Source organism: Microcebus murinus, chromosome 16 (assembly GCF_040939455.1).
Source record: "Microcebus murinus isolate Inina chromosome 16, M.murinus_Inina_mat1.0, whole genome shotgun sequence".
NCBI classification, from domain to species: domain Eukaryota; kingdom Metazoa; phylum Chordata; class Mammalia; order Primates; family Cheirogaleidae; genus Microcebus; species Microcebus murinus.
The window spans coordinates 47,477,909-47,495,279 of record NC_134119.1 but is presented as its reverse complement, the minus strand read 5'-3'; the positions used below and the strand labels follow the sequence as shown (position 1 = coordinate 47,495,279).

The following is a 17,371-nucleotide window of genomic DNA, read 5'->3' as shown; positions in this document are numbered from 1 at the left end:
TCCAGTTTGTCTCTGTAGCAGCTTCAAAAGTGGATTATAAGTACCCATTGTTCTCTTCCCCCAAATTTTTACTATGAAAAACATCAGACACAGAAACGTTGAAATTAACATACAGTTATCACCCACATGTCACAGCACTGAGGCAACTATATTAGCATTGCCATATGTGCTTTAGTTCTGTTTACATCTGTCTTTATATTTCCTGTGTGTTTTCTGAACCATTTGAAAGTTAGAGAAATTTTTAAAAAACATTTTAAATTAAAAAATAGACTAAAAAGAACAAAAGGAAGTTACAGGTATCATGATACTTCACGCCTAAATATTTCAGCAGGCATGTCCTAAAAATAACTCCATCTTCTACCCAATCACTGTAGGGCTATCACACTTAAGAAATTTAACAATAATTAATATCGTCATTATTCAGACCATATTCACATTTCTCCAGTTAGTAAAATGTGTCTTATATAGTAAATTTTTGGCACTAGGATCCAGTTGAGGTTGACACATTATTTGTAACTATCAATTCTATTACATTGTATTGAACTATCAGGCCGGGCGCAGTGGCTGACGCCTGTAATCCTAGCACTCTGGGAGGCCGCTAGGTAGGAGAATTGCTTTGAGTCAGGAGTTTGAGACCAGCCTGAGCAAGAGCAAAACCCCATCTCTACCAAAAATAGAAAAAATTAGCATAAACCTACTGCTTGATTGCGCTCAGGGAGGCTGTGGTTTGCGCTTCCCAGGGGCACAGCTTGGACGGCCTGGGGAGCACTGTGCAGCTGGGGTGACCTGAGTGGCCAGGGCTGGAGTCCTTGGGGGGGTTCCTTCCACATGCGACTGTTGTTCCACGTGTCTGTGGGCCTCTCCTCTTGTGGGCTGGGCCTTAGGGGGTGTTATGAGGGGAGGCGTCGGGGAGTGAGTGTTCCTGAGGGCCAAGTGAAAGGGCTCTGACCCCTCCTTGGAAGTTGTTCCGTGTGGCACCCACCCTGTCCCTGGAGCCCCAGGGAGGCTCCTCTGATGGGCGAGTGTCCAGGTCACGGTGCGGAAGAGGATGTGGGAGGGAAGATGCTGTCGGAGATGTCTTTGGACACTACAAGTCTGCTGCAGTGTCCCTTAGTCTTTTGTCCAGAACTGTTGCCTCCCCACCCTGACCCCCAACACTGCCTTTAGGACAAGACCAGACAGTTGTCTCCTGGGCCATCCCACATTCTGGATTTGTCTAGCTGTTTCCTGAGAGTATGGGTCAGTCTGGTCCCATGTCACTTGTTTGTCTTGTAAACCAGAAATCATGCCTAAGGATTTGGTTAGATTTAGGAAAAACATTTGAGACAAATATCCATTTGTTTTAACACATGCCCAGAAGATGGCTGCTGATATCTCATATCAGCTTCTGTGACAAAGCCAGAGGAATGAAAGTTAGAAATCAAAGAGGTGATCAACATGAACATCACCAGAGGCGGGTGGCATGAGTGCCTCCTGATGCAAGGCCCTGAGAAGTCACAGTGTCACCCGTGCAGTGTCTGGCCAGGGACATGTCACTTGGCTTAGAAGGAAGCAATAGACAAGCCCAAATGAACTATTAAAATAGGGGAGAGGAGAACAGTAATTGTTGGAAACACCAAAGCTGGCTGAGCATGGTGGCTCACGCTGGTCTTCCCAGCTACTTGGGAGGCTGAGCAGGGGATTGCTGGAGCCCAGGAGTTGCACGTTACAGTGAGCCAAGATCGCATCACTGCATTCGAGTCCAGGCAACAGAGCTAGACTCTGTCTCTTAAAAGATAAATAATGTCAAAGTCGTAAAAGGCAAAGGTTGTGGAAACATTCCAGATTGTAGTAGGCTAAGCCAACATAACAGAGGCACCACCTGATCCTGTGCTGGGGAGGGGGCTCTAAAGACATTGTCGGGCAAGTTGACAAAGCTACAGTGTGGGGACGTTAGGACCACCGTCCTGCAGAGTAGCTGCACAGCAGCCGTGGGGAGAGCACTCCTGTGCACAGGAGGCGCGTGGCAGGGCTGCGCTGGCGAGAAGGGATTTTGTGTGTGCACATGTGTGTGTGCACAGAGCACAGGTGGCAGAGCAGACGGGGAAGGTGCTGTCGCTGTGAGTCTGGCTGGAGGGTGTGTGGGCTTCACTTGCAATGTTCTATTCTTGCTGTCTGTAAGTTTGAAATTTTTTCCAAACTAATAGTTTGAATTTTAAAGGTGCATAGAAGAAAATCAACTAGTGTGCTTATCTCAGGAGTTGAGGAAGATTCCATTCTGTTAATGAAATCAAAGTTGTTCTCAGAGGACAGGATGAATATGTATTGGTATTAAAAAACAATTTAGTTTTCACAATAAAGTATAATAAACATGTGAGTGAGCTCTATGCCAGGTGTGACTGTCACGAGCTTATGGCAGGTGGAAGCTTCTCTTGCCCGCGTTCCTGCAGTTCCAGGTAAGGATGAGGTGAGGGTTAATTACAGAGAGGAATATGAGAAAGCATCATGAGAAAGATGTGTATACCTGCTAACCTCACGGGAACCCAGATTGAAACCACTTCAGGGTTCCATCATGTGCTTGGTGAACCCGCAGAAGTCACATGTCGGCAGCCCCGTCCCCAGGGCAGGCGCTGTGTGTCACCAGCGGTGCCGAGTGGCTCAGCGGACGTTGCTCGGAAAACCCCCGAGAGCTGCTGGCACCCTCTGCCCTGAAAACTGCTGTGGGAAGGAGCAAATAGGCAAAAATGTGGTCCGTGTGAAGATAGTCACGATGAATAATTGAAAATAGCTAGAATTTCCATGGTGAGAGCGCGTAGGCCCAGCTCTCCCGCTGCTGCCTCGCCGGCTCACCGCCCAGCGCTTGCCGCCAGTCACAGCTGGGCCGCAGCTGTTGGGAGATGCAAGATATACAGTTTCATGAACACACGCACGCTGCCGAGAGCTACATCTGTATGTTCAGCAACAGAGATCAGAGGAGATTTTGAAGAGATTTATATACGTCAAGTTTAATTAGGTTGTTTTTTCCTTAAAATTGCTTAAAATATATTAGAAATAACCAACGAGGGAAATGAGAAATATGTGAAGGGTCTTCAGAACAATGGTTCCGATGGTCACAGCGCATAACCACGTCTGTTTCTCGTAGGGAACAGAGCAGAGATTCTGTCCTTGGCATTCCTGGCATTAGGGGTCAGATCATCCTCTGTGTTGTAAGATGCCGTTCGCTTCCCCTCCCCCAATTCTGACAATCAGGTCTGTGGAGGCATTGTCAGATGTCCCCTGGAGAGCAAGCCACCCCTCATTGAGAGCTATCAGAATGATCTGGGCCGGGCACCATGGCTCACGCCTGTAATCCTAGCACTCTGGGAGGCCAAGGTGGGCAGATTGCTTGAGGTCAGGAGTTTGAAACCAACCTGAGCAAGAGCGAGACCCCGTCTCTACTATAAATACAAAGAAATTAATTGGCCAACTAATATATGTAGAAAAAATTAGCTGGGCGTGGTGGCGCATGCCTGTAGTCCCAGCTACTCGGGAGGCTGAGGCAGGAGGATCGTTTGAGCCCAGGAGTTTGAGGTTGCTGTGAGCTAGGCTGACGCAATGGCACTCACTCTAGCCTGGGCAACAAAGCGAGACTCTGTCTCAGGAAAAAAAAAAAATGAATGATCTGAATTGAGCTAGTTTAAAAACTTTTTTTTTTAAAATCTGTGTTTTAACCTTTTTTTGCTTTAGAGTCAGAAATACAAGGATCAGTTGTCCCAGCTCAACCACAGTGTCCTTCAGCTGCGAGAGGAGGCTTCTACCCGCCAGGCCCAGAATGAGGAGAGTCGCACCACCATCCAGCTGCTCACACAGAGCCTGGAGGAGGCAGGGCGCCGGGGAGAGCAGCAGGCGAGTGGGGGCCGGGTTGGGGAGGCAGGCGCAGACAGGTTAGGACAAGCTCTGGGAGCCTAAAGGGAGGCGTCACCCAGCAGTAAGGTGAGTGACTTCCCAAGCAAGCCCTGGAGAAATAAGTGGACTGAGTGGCATTTGCAAATCCACAGTATCCAGAAAAAGGGGAAGAACGGCTTTAAATGCTGATGACAGAGTAAATTGGTACAACCTTCCTGGAGGGCAAGTACCTTAAGAATGTCCCCATGCGTTGACTTCATAATTCAGCTTATGGAAGTTTTATCTTAAGAGCACTGAGGAAAGATTTAGCTGGAGTATTTTTGTTGCTGTGCTATTTATAATAGCAAAATAAAATTGGAACCAGCTTGAGTCATCAAAAGTAGGTGAATGAGTTAGTAAATCATGGTGCAGCCACAAAAACCTATGTTTTCAAATCATATGTAATGTCATGGGAAATGCTCAAGCTATAATAAGGAAGAAAGCACAGCTAGGACACTGTATGTTTTCTGAGACCATCATCTCGATAGATGTGTGTACATATAGTAGACGGGTGAAAGAATTACAGCAGAATGTTGGGGTGAGCCTTGGCTGGTGGGGTCCTGGGGGATTTAAATTTTGTAATTTTTTCTTTTCTGTAATTTTCTGAAGTTTCTGCATCAATCACAAATCAGACTGCTAAGATATTTCTTGTACTTGTAAACTTGATTATTTAAAAAACAGAGTGACCAAATCCAAAAACTTGAAGTTGAACTTGAACGTGTGAATCAAGAATGTCAGAGCCTGAGACTGTCCCAGTCAGAACTGACAAAGACCCTTGAAGAGAGTCAAGACCAGGTGGGTGCAAGTGGTGGCTGGAGGTGCTGGTTCCCGTCCCAGCCTGGGAGCAGTGTCCCTGTGATGCCAACAGAGCACTGCTAGGCCTAGTGCAGCCCAGAGAGGTTGTTGATGTGGCCTGAGGTTACACAGTTAGGCACTTAACAGGCCCAGGACTGAAGTTGCCCTAGCCCATGGTTGGTTTGGTCTTGAGCAAGTCACGTGAAGAGTCATGGAGGAGCTGAAGTTATATGGGCGTGGCACCTGAGGGTTGGTGTCTGGCTCACAAGCTCTGTGCCCTGCCTCGCGTGCGCACATACTCACGTGCATGCCGTGACACCGTGGAATCTGCTGGCTATGGGGGGAAAAGCCGCAGGAGGTGCAAACACAGGCTGCGGCAGGGAGCTTGCAGTCGGGGGCAGACAGACAGACGTGTGCAGGGCGAGCCCCACGGGGACCTCGGGCTTGGGAGGGACAGTTCTTCCCAGGGGATGTTCGCAGGAGGAGGGGCTCCAAGGGGAGGAGAGGAACCAGGTGTGTGACAGCCAGAGATGCCCTGAGGGCCGAGGGCCCAGTGTAGACACGGGTATGGGGTACACTTGGAGTGCCGGGGCTGCAGGAGGAAAGAGGGGCCTCTGATGTGCTCCTGAGGTTCCTGTGGACTCAGCCCTGCCGCTGTAGCAGTTTCCCAGAGGTGCCTCTGCATGTTTGGGTGCCCTTCCTTTTAAGATGAAAAGGAACCTTAAAAGCTTCCATGGCCAGTCTGTGTCCTTCAAGGCTCAGGAGTAAGAGCCCGCTGAAAAAGCCAGCGCCTACTCAGCACCCGCTGGTGAGAGCCACTGCCGAGGCTGCCGGAGAGGGCTCCACACCCGCCGGGGTCCCGTCCGCCACCAGCCATGTCAGGGTCCAGAAGGTACCTCGCTTAGGTCTGTCCGTGTAAGCTGGTGTCCCCTTCTTCCTCATGGTTTAGAGGAAGACCCCCCAAAAGCACGTGGCTGCGAGTCAGCATAAGGGAAGCAGGGGCTCACAGGATAGTGTGGAACAGGCAGATAGGGCTCCCTGGGGTGGCGAAGAGAGGGTGGGTCAGATGCAGGAAGCCAGGGTGGTCACTGTCATGCCATTGGGTGGTTCAGATGAGGAAGGCCCCCGAAGGCCACAGACAGAGCAGGCGGGACAGGTACTAGCCAGGAAGCCAGCACAGTGCTGCCACGTCACAGCCTGTGGGGACCCCAGTCCTAGTTCTGTATGACATCATAACAAGCCACCCCTAAGCCTAGTGGCCCTTCTGTCATCATCCTTCAGGATCCGTGGGCTGGCTGGGCTCAGCTGGGCCCTTCCCACCTGGGGCCTGCCTTGGGCAGCTGCAGGCTCGGCTGGGCTGGCGTCCAAGGCAGCTCTTGCGCGCCCGGCTGTGGCGCTGGCTGGTGGCTTGGAGCCCAGTGGACAGGAGCCCCCACGTGGCCTCTGCGGATGGAGTGCTCGGAGCCCAGCAGCAAGGCCATGAGAGATGCAGACAGGAGCTGCAGGGTCCCTTAGGGCCTTACCTGGGAGTTCCACGACACTCACCCACCCACCACATTCGGCTGGGCCAGCCTGGAATGGAATGAAAGGCCTGGGATGGCGTTCTGTTCAGCAGGTGTTTATGGACCACTCACCATAGGAGAGCCCACTGGGGCCAGACCCTGGCCTCGCCGTGGAGGGGCTTCGTCAGCGGGTTCGTCCCAGGGTGGCCGTGGGGATGGCACGGTCAGAGAGAGCGAGCATCAGAGCAGGCAGGGTGGAGGGCAGGAGCCTTTCTGGGTGGCCAGGTGCTCTTGAGACCTGGGAGGGGTGAAGGCCAGAATGACTCTCTGAAATGGGAAAGTCGGGAGGAGGCCGTGTTTGGAGGCATGCGATTTAGAACTGGTTCTTCCCTGTCTTTCCATCTCAAATGATAAGCTGCCCTCCAGGGCTTGGAGACCTAGTGTGCAGGGGCGTCTCTCTGGGGCCACCCCCACCATAGACAAAGGCGAGCTTCACACTGACAGTGGTGATAATGCGGCCTCCTGAGTCATCCACACAGTGACCGCAGAGGGACAGCCAGGCAGGACGGAGGCTGGGGCCGAGGGTCATGTCCCGGCCCTCACAGGCTGCAGTGACTCGCGCTTTTCCTTGTGTGGCAATAGCTGGCGTCTTCCCTTCTCTTAACCATGTGGTCACATCACACCTGCCTCAAATGTGACTCTCAATGGAGCCGTGACTCCCGCTCTGGTCTGTGGGGTCTCACAGGTAAGAGGTGGCATGGCCACCTCTTTTAGGGTGCCAAGGAGATCCTGTGTGGTCTAGATGAATCCTCCAGAGTCAAATTGATTGGAACTGTATTTACATCTGACCTCCAGTTGCTTAATAAAAAGAGTTGACTAAGTTATACATAGTTCAGCAATAATAACCAATCATAACTTCAGCAGATGCTGTGTCATCCTATAGGCTTGGGAACCAGGTACTGCAGTTAATTCCACACCTGACCCCAACTTCCTTCAACATTCCATATGTGTTTAATTAGGATCTGTGACCTCGGGCTGCAGCTGTGTCTCAGTATAAACTCTCCACTTAAATGAAAATTACCATGTCTGGCTTACATGGGTTATTGTTTTAAAAGAACTAGGCTCTAGGCCAGGCACAGTGGCTCACACCTGTAATCCTAGCACTTTGGGAGGCCAAGACAAGAGGATTGCTTGAGCCCAAGAGTTTGAGACCAGCCTGAGCAAGAGTGAGACCCTATTTCTATAAAAAATTTAAAAATTAGCCCGGCATGGTGGTGCATGCCTGTAGTCCCAGTTACTTGGGAGGCTGAGGCAGGAGGATTGCTGGAGCCCAGGAGTTGGAGGCTGAGGCAGTGAGCTATGATGACACCACTGCATTCTAGCCCACCAACAGAGCAAGACCCTGTCTCAAAAAAGAATTAGTCTGTAGTGAAGGATGCCAAAAAGTAACGGTGGATGCAACAGTACCTGATACTCCCATGAATCCAATAGGATGGTGGACACAGTTTTCTTGACTCTAATTGTATAGAAGCTCTGGGTCTATGGGAGTTCGGCTGTCAGAATTCCAAATAAATGGATTCTCCATGACTTCCTGGGTGTTGCTGCGTGTTCAGGGACCACACAGAAGGGAGCATGCCTGCCTTGCCCCTCCAGATGTGTCCTTGAACATGAGAATAGCTCACCAGCACCTTTGCTGCTGTGTCTGCCACTGGCCCCGAGGCTCTCAGCAGTCACACCGGAACAGTCGTCGCTTCTCCCATGCAGTTGCAGGGAGCCCAGCGGAGGCTGAAGCTGGCCCAGTCCCAGCACTCTCAGGAGGTCCAGCAGCTACAGGAGCAGGTGGGCCGGCTGGTGCCTCAAGACCACGTGGCTAAGCTGCAGCACCTGCTCAGCCTCCAGCAAACACAGCAGGTGAGTGAGGGCCAGCAGGGGTGTGAGGAAGGCAAGGTTGGATCACCAGTCCCCAAGCAAAAGCTGCCCGAGTGTGAAGCCCAAGGCCATGGGGAGGGGAGCCCAGAAGCCACCTCCAGCCTAGTTGAGGTCTAGTGTGGAAGCTACAGGGTCCTGATCCTCACTGTGACAATAAGGGACTCTCCAACAGGGGTCTAGGTTGGATCAGGGAGAAAGGGAGGGTGGTGGGGAGCCAGGTGACCCTGAAGGTCCCTCTAGCCTGGGGCTGCAGGTCCTCCCAGACACGTCTGTCTCCAGGGCTGCACAGGTCAGCAGCTGGGCCTGTGTGTCTTTTGGCTGCTCTGAGGCCACACGCTAGACATTAGGGGCGACACACTCAAGCTGCTTGTAGCCTTTAAAGGTGGTGTTGGTGGTGAGGAAGTTGCTCTAGGGGCTGTGGGACCACCTGTCCCAGGGGCAGCTGCTCCCAGCCCCTGCCTAGTGGCATTGTGGGAGCGCAGGCCAGAGGGTGCCAGTGCTGATTTCAAAGAAAAGCCAGAAACTGGATTTTTATGTGAGTGTTTCCAGTTTTCAAATCATGCATCTAATTTTAAAGGATTCTGAAACCATGATGCAGAATGAAAATAATCTGCCCACAGGTACATACATATGGCCCACAAGCACCGTCCCTGCAGTGGGTTGTTGGGTGCACACTGATCTAGGTGTTAGAGAAATGAGCACACAGGGCAAAAACTGGAGCTGTCTTGAGCTTACATTATAGTGGTGGTGGGGAAACAACGAGATGGAAAATAAAACAGGAGTCGTGGTGAGCAGTGCTGTGGCCAGGGAGGCCACGCAGTCAGACAGGCGAACAGAGCCGGCCTCAGCGGGCGGCCCTTGGGTTTGGAGGAGGAGAGGGAGCAGGCCGCCCGGCGACCTGGGCAGTCTGCAGGAGCAGTGGTGCGGAGGCCTGCGGCAGGTGAGTGCTGGGCACAGTTAAGGACAGGAAGGAGCGGAGGGAGGGAGGAGAGGGCAGGGTGCCGGGGCTGTGAGGCGGCGTCTGGAGATGCAGAGTGCTGCCCAAATGGTCTCTGGCGTGTGTATCCCGTGTGTGAGTTTAATTCAGAAGGCTGAGAAAACAGCTCACTCCCGAAATTCACAACACCGTTCATAGTTCATGGGGGACATTAGGGGAGATTAGGAGCCGGGAGCAGGGGATACCTTCGTGGAAGGAGTCGGAGCGTGGCTTGAAAGGTGGGTACAATCAGATGTTTGCAAAGCATAAACCTTAATGAAGGATACCCTTACATTATGCAAAACTGTTAAGCTAAAGTTAAGCAATGATGCATTATTGACAAAACAAAGAAACTTAATCAGAACTCCTCTAGAATTACACACTGACACATCTAGAGAAATTCACGTTGTGGTCGTTTATAATTAAAATCCTAGGACCGGTTCTTTGAGGACACATCAGTCTGCTGGTTCTCCCTGAACTGTGATACAAAGTGAAGCGACAGCGCCGTGACACGTGCGGGACATTCTTAACTGTTGCTCTGTGCGGATGAAAGGTTACCTACAGTCACATTCAGATGTGTACATCTTAGCTGATTTCCATTTCAGAGTAAATAAGACTTGAGAGGATTCTTTTCACAATGTAAAACGCCATCTTTTACAAATGCCATTTACATTTATAAAATGTAACCTCCTTTTGTGGCAGGAGGAACATGAGAAACAGCTGAAAGCCACAGAGGAGCGGCTGGGCGAGGCGGAGATGATGCTGCAGCACGTGGAGATGCTCCTCCAAGAGAAAGTGGAGGAGCTGAAAGGACAGGTGAGTGGCGGGCGGCTGTGACGTCCGTGTTCGCGGCCTCTCCGGGCGTTTGCCTGTTACGGGTGCGCAGCTGCTGGTGCGGGAGGCTGTCTCGTCACAGAACTCCAGCGAACCCGTGTTCATTTGCAACCACTGAACCTGGGGCTCTGTCTAACCTTCATTTTGAGAATGTGCAAATATTTTTCAGAAGATTAACACTTAAAAGTAACCAGTAGAAGATTGATTTTACCAAATACATATCCTACACTGTAGTACTTTGCATGTATTTTCCTTTGGGAATGGCTTAAGATCTCTTTTGAGGGGTGTTCACATAGTTTCAGAAAGGGCATTCCTTCGTTCATTTGCTTGTTCAGTCATTGAGCAGACGGCCCCAAGCACCTGCCATGTGGCGAGGCCTTGCTCTAGATAGGCCCTGAGATGAGGTCGTGCTAAACTCTGACCGAGGGAGAACGGAAGGGAAGGGCACTGCACGGAAGGTGGTTGGGACCACCGTGAAGAGCTGGCATGGGGCAGACTCCAGATGACCAGCATGAGAAGCTCTAGCTGTGTCCCTAGCAGAGGCACAGTGGCATTTTGGAAGGCTCACCAGGTGGGAAATGCATACGCCTCCAGGTGTGCTGGGGGACCTGAGGAGGCACATTCCCGGCAGGCACAGGGACAGCGCGGGCCAGAGCCCTCAGAGACCGTTGAGGAGGTGACCGTGGCTGGTGTGAACTGACAGGGTGTGGTTGGCAGGGCCCATCGTCATGTCCTGTAGGCCAAGGTCAGGGGTTTGGGTTTTAACTTAAGTGGCAGTTAGAAACCCCTGGAAGATTTTAAGTAAGAGCATGATATGATCTACATTTTAAAAGAAATCACACTGGGGGGAAAATAATTTGGGTTGCTACTGGGAGCAGAAACACAAAGGTAGCCGTAGCTGTCCTGATCTGTAAGAGCTGGCGCAGAGCACCCACGGCGGGGACAGCGTGGGGGCAGTGTCAGTAGTAGGGGCCACAGGCCTGGCCACACACCAGCGGCTCCAGAAGACGTTCAGTGCTAGACGGAATTCAGAGATGTGAAAACCTGGGGTAATACTTTATCCCATAGTGACCCAGTATGGTTCGATTTATCTGAGGGATCCGGAGCTGAGCCCGAACTCGAGACCTTTGTGGAAGGAGGGGTGTGCCCCTCCTGCCCAGCCCCTCCACTGCCCTCTTGCTGCCCAGCTGTCAGGACCTCTGATGACCCACCTCACCGTCACTCCCGTGCACACGTACTGTTTGTCCCTCTGGCCTGGCAGCACCTCAATTCTGGTTAAATCCTGTGGCTCCAGCACACCTGCCCTGGGCACGGGGCTCAGGCCTGTCCTGCAGCCTCTGCAGAGGCCCCTTCCCCTGCCTCCTCCCTGGGGCCCGCAGCTCCTCTGAACTCTTCTTGCTGTGAATTTGCTGCTGGTTTCAGTGGAAAACCAGAGCGCCCAAAGAAAACTTGTAGCGCCCCCTCCGCATTAACTACCTCCCGCACCCTGGACACCTCACCTGCTGGCACTCCTGTTCTCCTGGCCACTGGCTCAGGTCAAAACCTTGGGGTCATGGCTGACTACCCCCCACCGTGTGTCTACATTTAATCTGTAGCCCCACCTTCAAAGTGGACAAACCCAGCCACTTCTCACCACCCTGTCTGCGTGCTACCTGGCCTCCTTGTTTCCTCCTTTATTCTCAGCACAGGGGCAATAGTGATCCTTTTAAAATGTGACTGAGGTCCTGTTCCTCCTCTGCCCAGAAACACCCAGTGTTCTCATGTCCCTTAGTAGGTGGCAGAGTTTTTACAGTGTCCTCTGAAGTTCTTTTGGATCTCTCCTTGGCTTCTGCCTCAAAGCCCTAACTCCTCTTTCTGCCTTCCCCTCAGCCATGGTTTCCAGCCACAGTGGCCTCCTGGCAGCTGCTCAGTTACCCTGAGCATGTACTAGCCACAGGGCCTTTGTGCATGCTCTTATCTCCGCCTGCAGCGTTCACGCCCAGACAGCCTTGTGGCTTTCTCCCTTTCTTAATTCACATCTCTGCTCACAGTGGCTGTCTCTGCTCACGGGTCAAAATGGGCACCCCTGGCCCCCAGCTCTATCCCCTGTTGGGTTTTCTTAGCACCCTTGTGCATGTTTTCCATCTACTCTTACTATTAGAATCTGCACTCCATGATAGCAGGGCTGTTGCCAGAGCAGGGGGCACACGTGGGGGCGCTCAGTAGCTGCCTGGCAAGTGAGTGAATGTGGCGTGGACTACAGTGGCCTCATGTTCCCATTGCTGACCCCTGTGTGGCCTGGCTGTTGTGTGCATGGCAACTGGCCCACGCCCCTGCTGTGAGGGTGGATACAGTATGTCCTGGGTGACATCATGGCCAGCAGAGCACACTGAGAGGAACCAGACACTTTCTTCATTCTTACGATTTCGTTATTTTACATTGCACTGAATAACAGGGCCTTTGAGGACTTGATTTTGGTCTTAAGTCTTCATTTCATAGCACAAAGCTGCCTTAAAATTTCTCTACCACAGTTCAGCAAATTCTCAATTTCATCCCTCATGCCAGGATAACAAAAATTGTCATTATGTCCAGTATTTGTGTGTCAGAACTGTAAGAATCCAAAACGAGGGTTTGAACTAACGTGGATGAGGGCGGGTTGGTCTGCAGCATTTCTGTACCAGATTCACAGTAAAGTGTGGCTTCCTCCCTCTCCAGTTTGAAAAGAACACGAAGTCCAACCTGTTGCTCAAGGAGCTCTATGTGGAAAATGCTCACCTGGTGAAGGCGCTTCAGGTCACCGAACAGAAGCAACGAGGTGCTGAGAAAAAAAGCCGCATCTTGGAAGAAAAAGTGCAAGCTCTCAACAAACTCATCAGTAAGATTGCTCCCGCAGCCCTGTCTGTGTAGACGGCTTTCCTTTCCTAGGGGCACCCTTGGCCGCGTGGGGATTGTGAATCTTTGCTCGCCCCACACACATTTAATGGATTTCTACTACGTGCCAGATGCTGGGGAAATATACATGTTGCGAAAGACTACATTTTTATTGGCAGTCCTGAGTAATTTCCCATTGGAAAATTCTCAATTTTTCTATTCAATGGTGAGATGAATTATGGGGGCTCTCAGCAAAGAACAGCTAAAAAAGGCAAAATCGGGCTCTGTAGAGTTTTGCCATTTCTCTGTTCTGGCCTTACATCATTAGAACTCTGGACGGTGGGTCTGTACACACGTCCTTCTGGAAGGGCCTCACTCGCTGTGAACTGTCAAACAGGAGATAAAGGAGGGGAAGCCCCTTCTTTAGGGACTGCTCCCCCATGGGGGGATGTCTGGGCAGGGCTTATCTTCTGTGGACTCAGGGATGATGGTGTTTATTTGTGAATGCAATCTTTTCCTCATTGAAACGTCATCGCACTGGAAATTGTACTATATGTAAAAAAAAAAGTATAGTTTTATACCTGAAATATACATAAATTATAGCCATTTGGTTTATCAGAATGTACTACTGTAATATGAAAAGAATCACTGTATTTGTAATAATTTTTTTCTATTAAAATTGACTTGTTTTTATTTTACGTTATTTTATTTTTTATTTGAGACAGGGTCTCACTCTGTTGCCCAGGCTAGAGTGCAGTGGCATCACTATAGCTCACTGCAACCTCAAACTCCTGGGCTCAAGTGATCCTCCAGCCTCAGCCTCCCAAGTTGCTGAAACTACAGGCTTGAGCCAACACGCCTAGCTAATTTTTCTATTTTTTTTTTTAGAGACAGTTTTTGATGTTTCCTGGGAATGATCTCAAATTCCTGGCCTCTAGTGATCCTCCTGTCTTGGCCTCCCAGGATCTAGGATTATAGGCATGAACCCCACTGTGTCTGGCCTGTTTTTAATTTTTTAAACTTTAAAATATTTCTAGTGTATAGAAAATTATTTCATAAGAAACATGTGGCCACCAATCAGATATATTAAAAGTGCCATCCTACCACAACATTGTGGACAGAGGTGAGGAGCCTATTTGGTTGCTCTCAAACTCTTCCCTCTTCCTAGAGGCAGCCACCATCCTGAAGCTGGCTCACCCCTCCCCACCTGCAGGAGAAAAACTTTTTATAGCACTATGGAAAGACACAAAAGACTAGAATAGATAGAAAGATCAACTCTTAGATAAGAAGACTCTGCAACATAAAAATTGACCAGTTCTTCTAAGTTTACTGATAAAGATAACTAGTCCTAATAAAATTACCCCAGAATTGGACAAGATAGTTCTAAAGTTTACATATACAACTAAGTAAGCAAACAAAACAATCAGGAAAACTCTGAAAAAGGAAGGACAATGCATGGGATCAGTTCTGCCAGTTATTAAAATACTAAGTCTCAATATAGTTTGTGTTAGCATTACTTAGGGAAAATTCATGGCATCAAACACACCTGTATTAGAATAGAGAAAAGGTCTTAAAATCAGTGAACTCAGCTTCTACCTTAAATACCTAGACAAGAAAGAACGAATTAAACCCAAAGGAAACAAGAAGGAAATGACAGTAGGCAGAAACCAAGGAACAGAACAGGAGCCCAGCAGTGACACGCTGCAGGTTATACCTGTTTCTGTACAGTTTGGTGCGACCACACTCATTTACATACGTCTACGCCTACTTGTGTGCTACCACAGCAGCCCTAGCAGCTATACCAGATTATGTTGCCTACAAAGTCTTAAGATACAGAAAAAGTTTCTTGACTCCTGAAATAAACAGAAAAAGAATTGAGAATATCAATGAAACCAAAGGCTGTTTTTTTCAGAAGATTAATAAAATTAATATACCTCTGGTCAGATCAGGATAAAAGAAACAATTTCCTAATACCAGAGATGAGAGGTGATATCACCATAAGGTCTACAGATAATGCATGCATAATAAGGCAGTATTATGAATAACTTTATGCCAATAAATGTGATAGCTTAGATAAAATGGAGAAGACACAAATTGCGAAAGCTCATTCAAGAAATGGATAACCTGAATAGCCCTGTATCAGAGAAATTGAAATTGTGGTCAACCTTCCCACAAAAACCCCAGACCCAGATGGCTTAAATATGAATTCTGTTAAACATTTAAGATAGAATATCAAGTATATATTTAATACAAACCTGTGATATGATACACATACGGGTTTTCATCCACAGTTCCTGGCGTAACACTCCCATAGCCCTTGTAATGTTGGGGTACCTTAGGCCCCCCAAAATAGAATTGCTGCCTCTGTCCCTGTTTCACCTGCTCCTTGTTCTCCGCAGGGCAGACAACTTCCCTTGCTTTTCTGTTGTGGAGCCGGCCATAAAGACATTCTGACTTGCACTGTCTCATCAGGGGTCCTGCCCCACATGCTGGAGGAAGAAAGTTGCACAGAGAGGCCAACGACCTCAACAGACAGGCCTTGCTGGGTTTCCCCGCTCAGCCTACTAGTATAGCTCACGCCCTTTTTGTCCAGTCCCATTTCTACATAGTTGTCCATCATGCCTGTCCAGTGAAGTCTCCCTAAAAGGGCCAAGAGGACAAGGTTTGCAGAGCTTTGGGATAGCTGAACATGCAGAGGTTCCTGGAGGGTGGTGCACACACCACTTCCCACATGTGTTGCCCTACGTATCTCTAAATTTATATCCTTTATAATAGACCAGTAAAGGTGTTTCTCTGAGTTCTCAGCTGCTCCAGCAAATTAACCAAATCCAAAGAGGTGGATTTAAAAAAACAAAAGATTTGGATAGATATTTTACCAAAAAAGATACACATATTTCAAGTAATCACATGTAAAGATACTGAACACAATTAGTCATTAGAGAATTGCAAATTAAAATCAAGAATGGAAAAACAAGCACCACATATACTCACCAGCAAATTGGTCTTAACTGATCAGCACCCAAGTGGACACATAGGAATTACACTAATTGGGTATTGGGCAGGTGGGAGAGGGGAGGAGAGGGCGGGTATATACATACATAATGAGTGAGATGTGCACCATCTGGGGGATGGTCACGCTTGAAGCTCAGACTTGGGGGGAGGGGCAAGGGCATCATTTGAAACCTTAAAATTTGTACCCCCATAATATGCTGAAATTTAAAAAAAAATCACAATGAAATAGCACTACCTACCTATTAGAATGGCCAAAATTAAAAAGACTAAGCACACCAAGTGCTGGCCAGGATGTGGAAGAAGTGGAACTCTCACATGCAGCTGGTGTGAATGCAAAATGCATGACTACTTGGAAGATAGTTTGGCAGTTTCTTAAAAGGCTAAACATAAACCAATGTGAACCAGGCTTTCCACTCCTAGTTATTTACCCAAAAGGAAATATATGTCTATAGAAGACTTATACACAGATGTTCTTGGCATCTTGTTTGTAATAGCCAGAAATTAGAAACAATACTGTATTAACAAGATTGGGGGTAGAAGCGGTAGTTTCTCTCATTTGGTAGTACAAATTATTATAATTCCTGTAAGTTTTGGCAGGAGCCATTAAAGTTATTCTGCAGATAAAGCCATAATGTATGAAATCACATATGTATAAGGTTACTCACATTAGCGTTGTTTGTAATAGCAAAAGGTTGGAAGCAACTCAAGTATCCATCAATAGGGAAATAGATTTTTTTTTTTATTTCATCATATGATGGATTTACATATTGTTAGGGTTACAAATATTGCCCCTGCCCCCCTGGGAAATAGATTTTTAAGTATTTAACACTCTATAGTATTCAATTCCCTGGAGGTATTTAACATTTTGTATTAGTCTGCTAGGGCTTTCATAAAATACTACAGACTGGTGGCTTAAACAACAGAAATTTGTTCTCTCACAGTTCTGGAGGCTGGAAGTCCAAGTTCAAGGTGTTGGCAGCTTTGTTGCTTCTGAGGCCTCTCTCCTTGGATTGAAGACGGCTGCTTCTTGCCGTGTGTTCACATGTTGTCTCTGTACATGCATATGTCTGTCTAAAGTTCCTCTTTTTATTAAGGACACAAGTCAGACACGAGCCTACCCATATGACCTTATTTTACCTTAATTACCTATTTGAAGGCCCTATTTCCAAGTACAGTCACATTCTGAGGTACAGATTAGGACTTTAACATTTAAATTGGGAGAAACAATTCGGCCTATAACAGTCACAAAGGATATCATGTATGTTTAGAAAAGAATGAGAAACTAAGTATGTAGTGTGGTATCTCTGTGGAAGGGAAAATCAAGAATTTATATTCATATTGTATTTATGTAAAAATACTCAAAATATAGCCATGAAACTAATACAAGTGGTTTGCTATGGGTATGGGACAGATAGATGGGGATAGAAGAGGAATTGAGATTTTTGTTGTCTACCTTACATATTTTGTACCATGTGAATATATTAAATGTTTTTTGTAAAGGTACAAAATAGAATTCACCCCATCCTAAATACTATCAATTGTGACAAGCGGGCTGGGCACCATGGCTCAT

The 17,371-nt window shown here is 48.4% G+C and overlaps 1 protein-coding gene across 1 annotated transcript in view; it reads left to right on the top strand.

Annotated features, from left to right (window-relative positions):
- The window catches only part of NINL (ninein like), a 114,004-nt gene extending 100,498 nt beyond the window's left edge, over nucleotides 1-13,506 (top strand). Inside the window, exons 20-24 of the mRNA XM_020281782.2 lie at nucleotides 3,706-3,864; nucleotides 4,585-4,698; nucleotides 7,965-8,111; nucleotides 9,808-9,921; nucleotides 12,634-13,506. Coding sequence (XP_020137371.2) covers nucleotides 3,706-3,864; nucleotides 4,585-4,698; nucleotides 7,965-8,111; nucleotides 9,808-9,921; nucleotides 12,634-12,825 — 726 coding nt within the window. The 3' untranslated portion in view covers nucleotides 12,826-13,506. The remainder of the gene's footprint in view (nucleotides 1-3,705; nucleotides 3,865-4,584; nucleotides 4,699-7,964; nucleotides 8,112-9,807; nucleotides 9,922-12,633) is intronic.
- The last annotated feature ends 3,865 nt before the right edge of the window (nucleotides 13,507-17,371 follow it).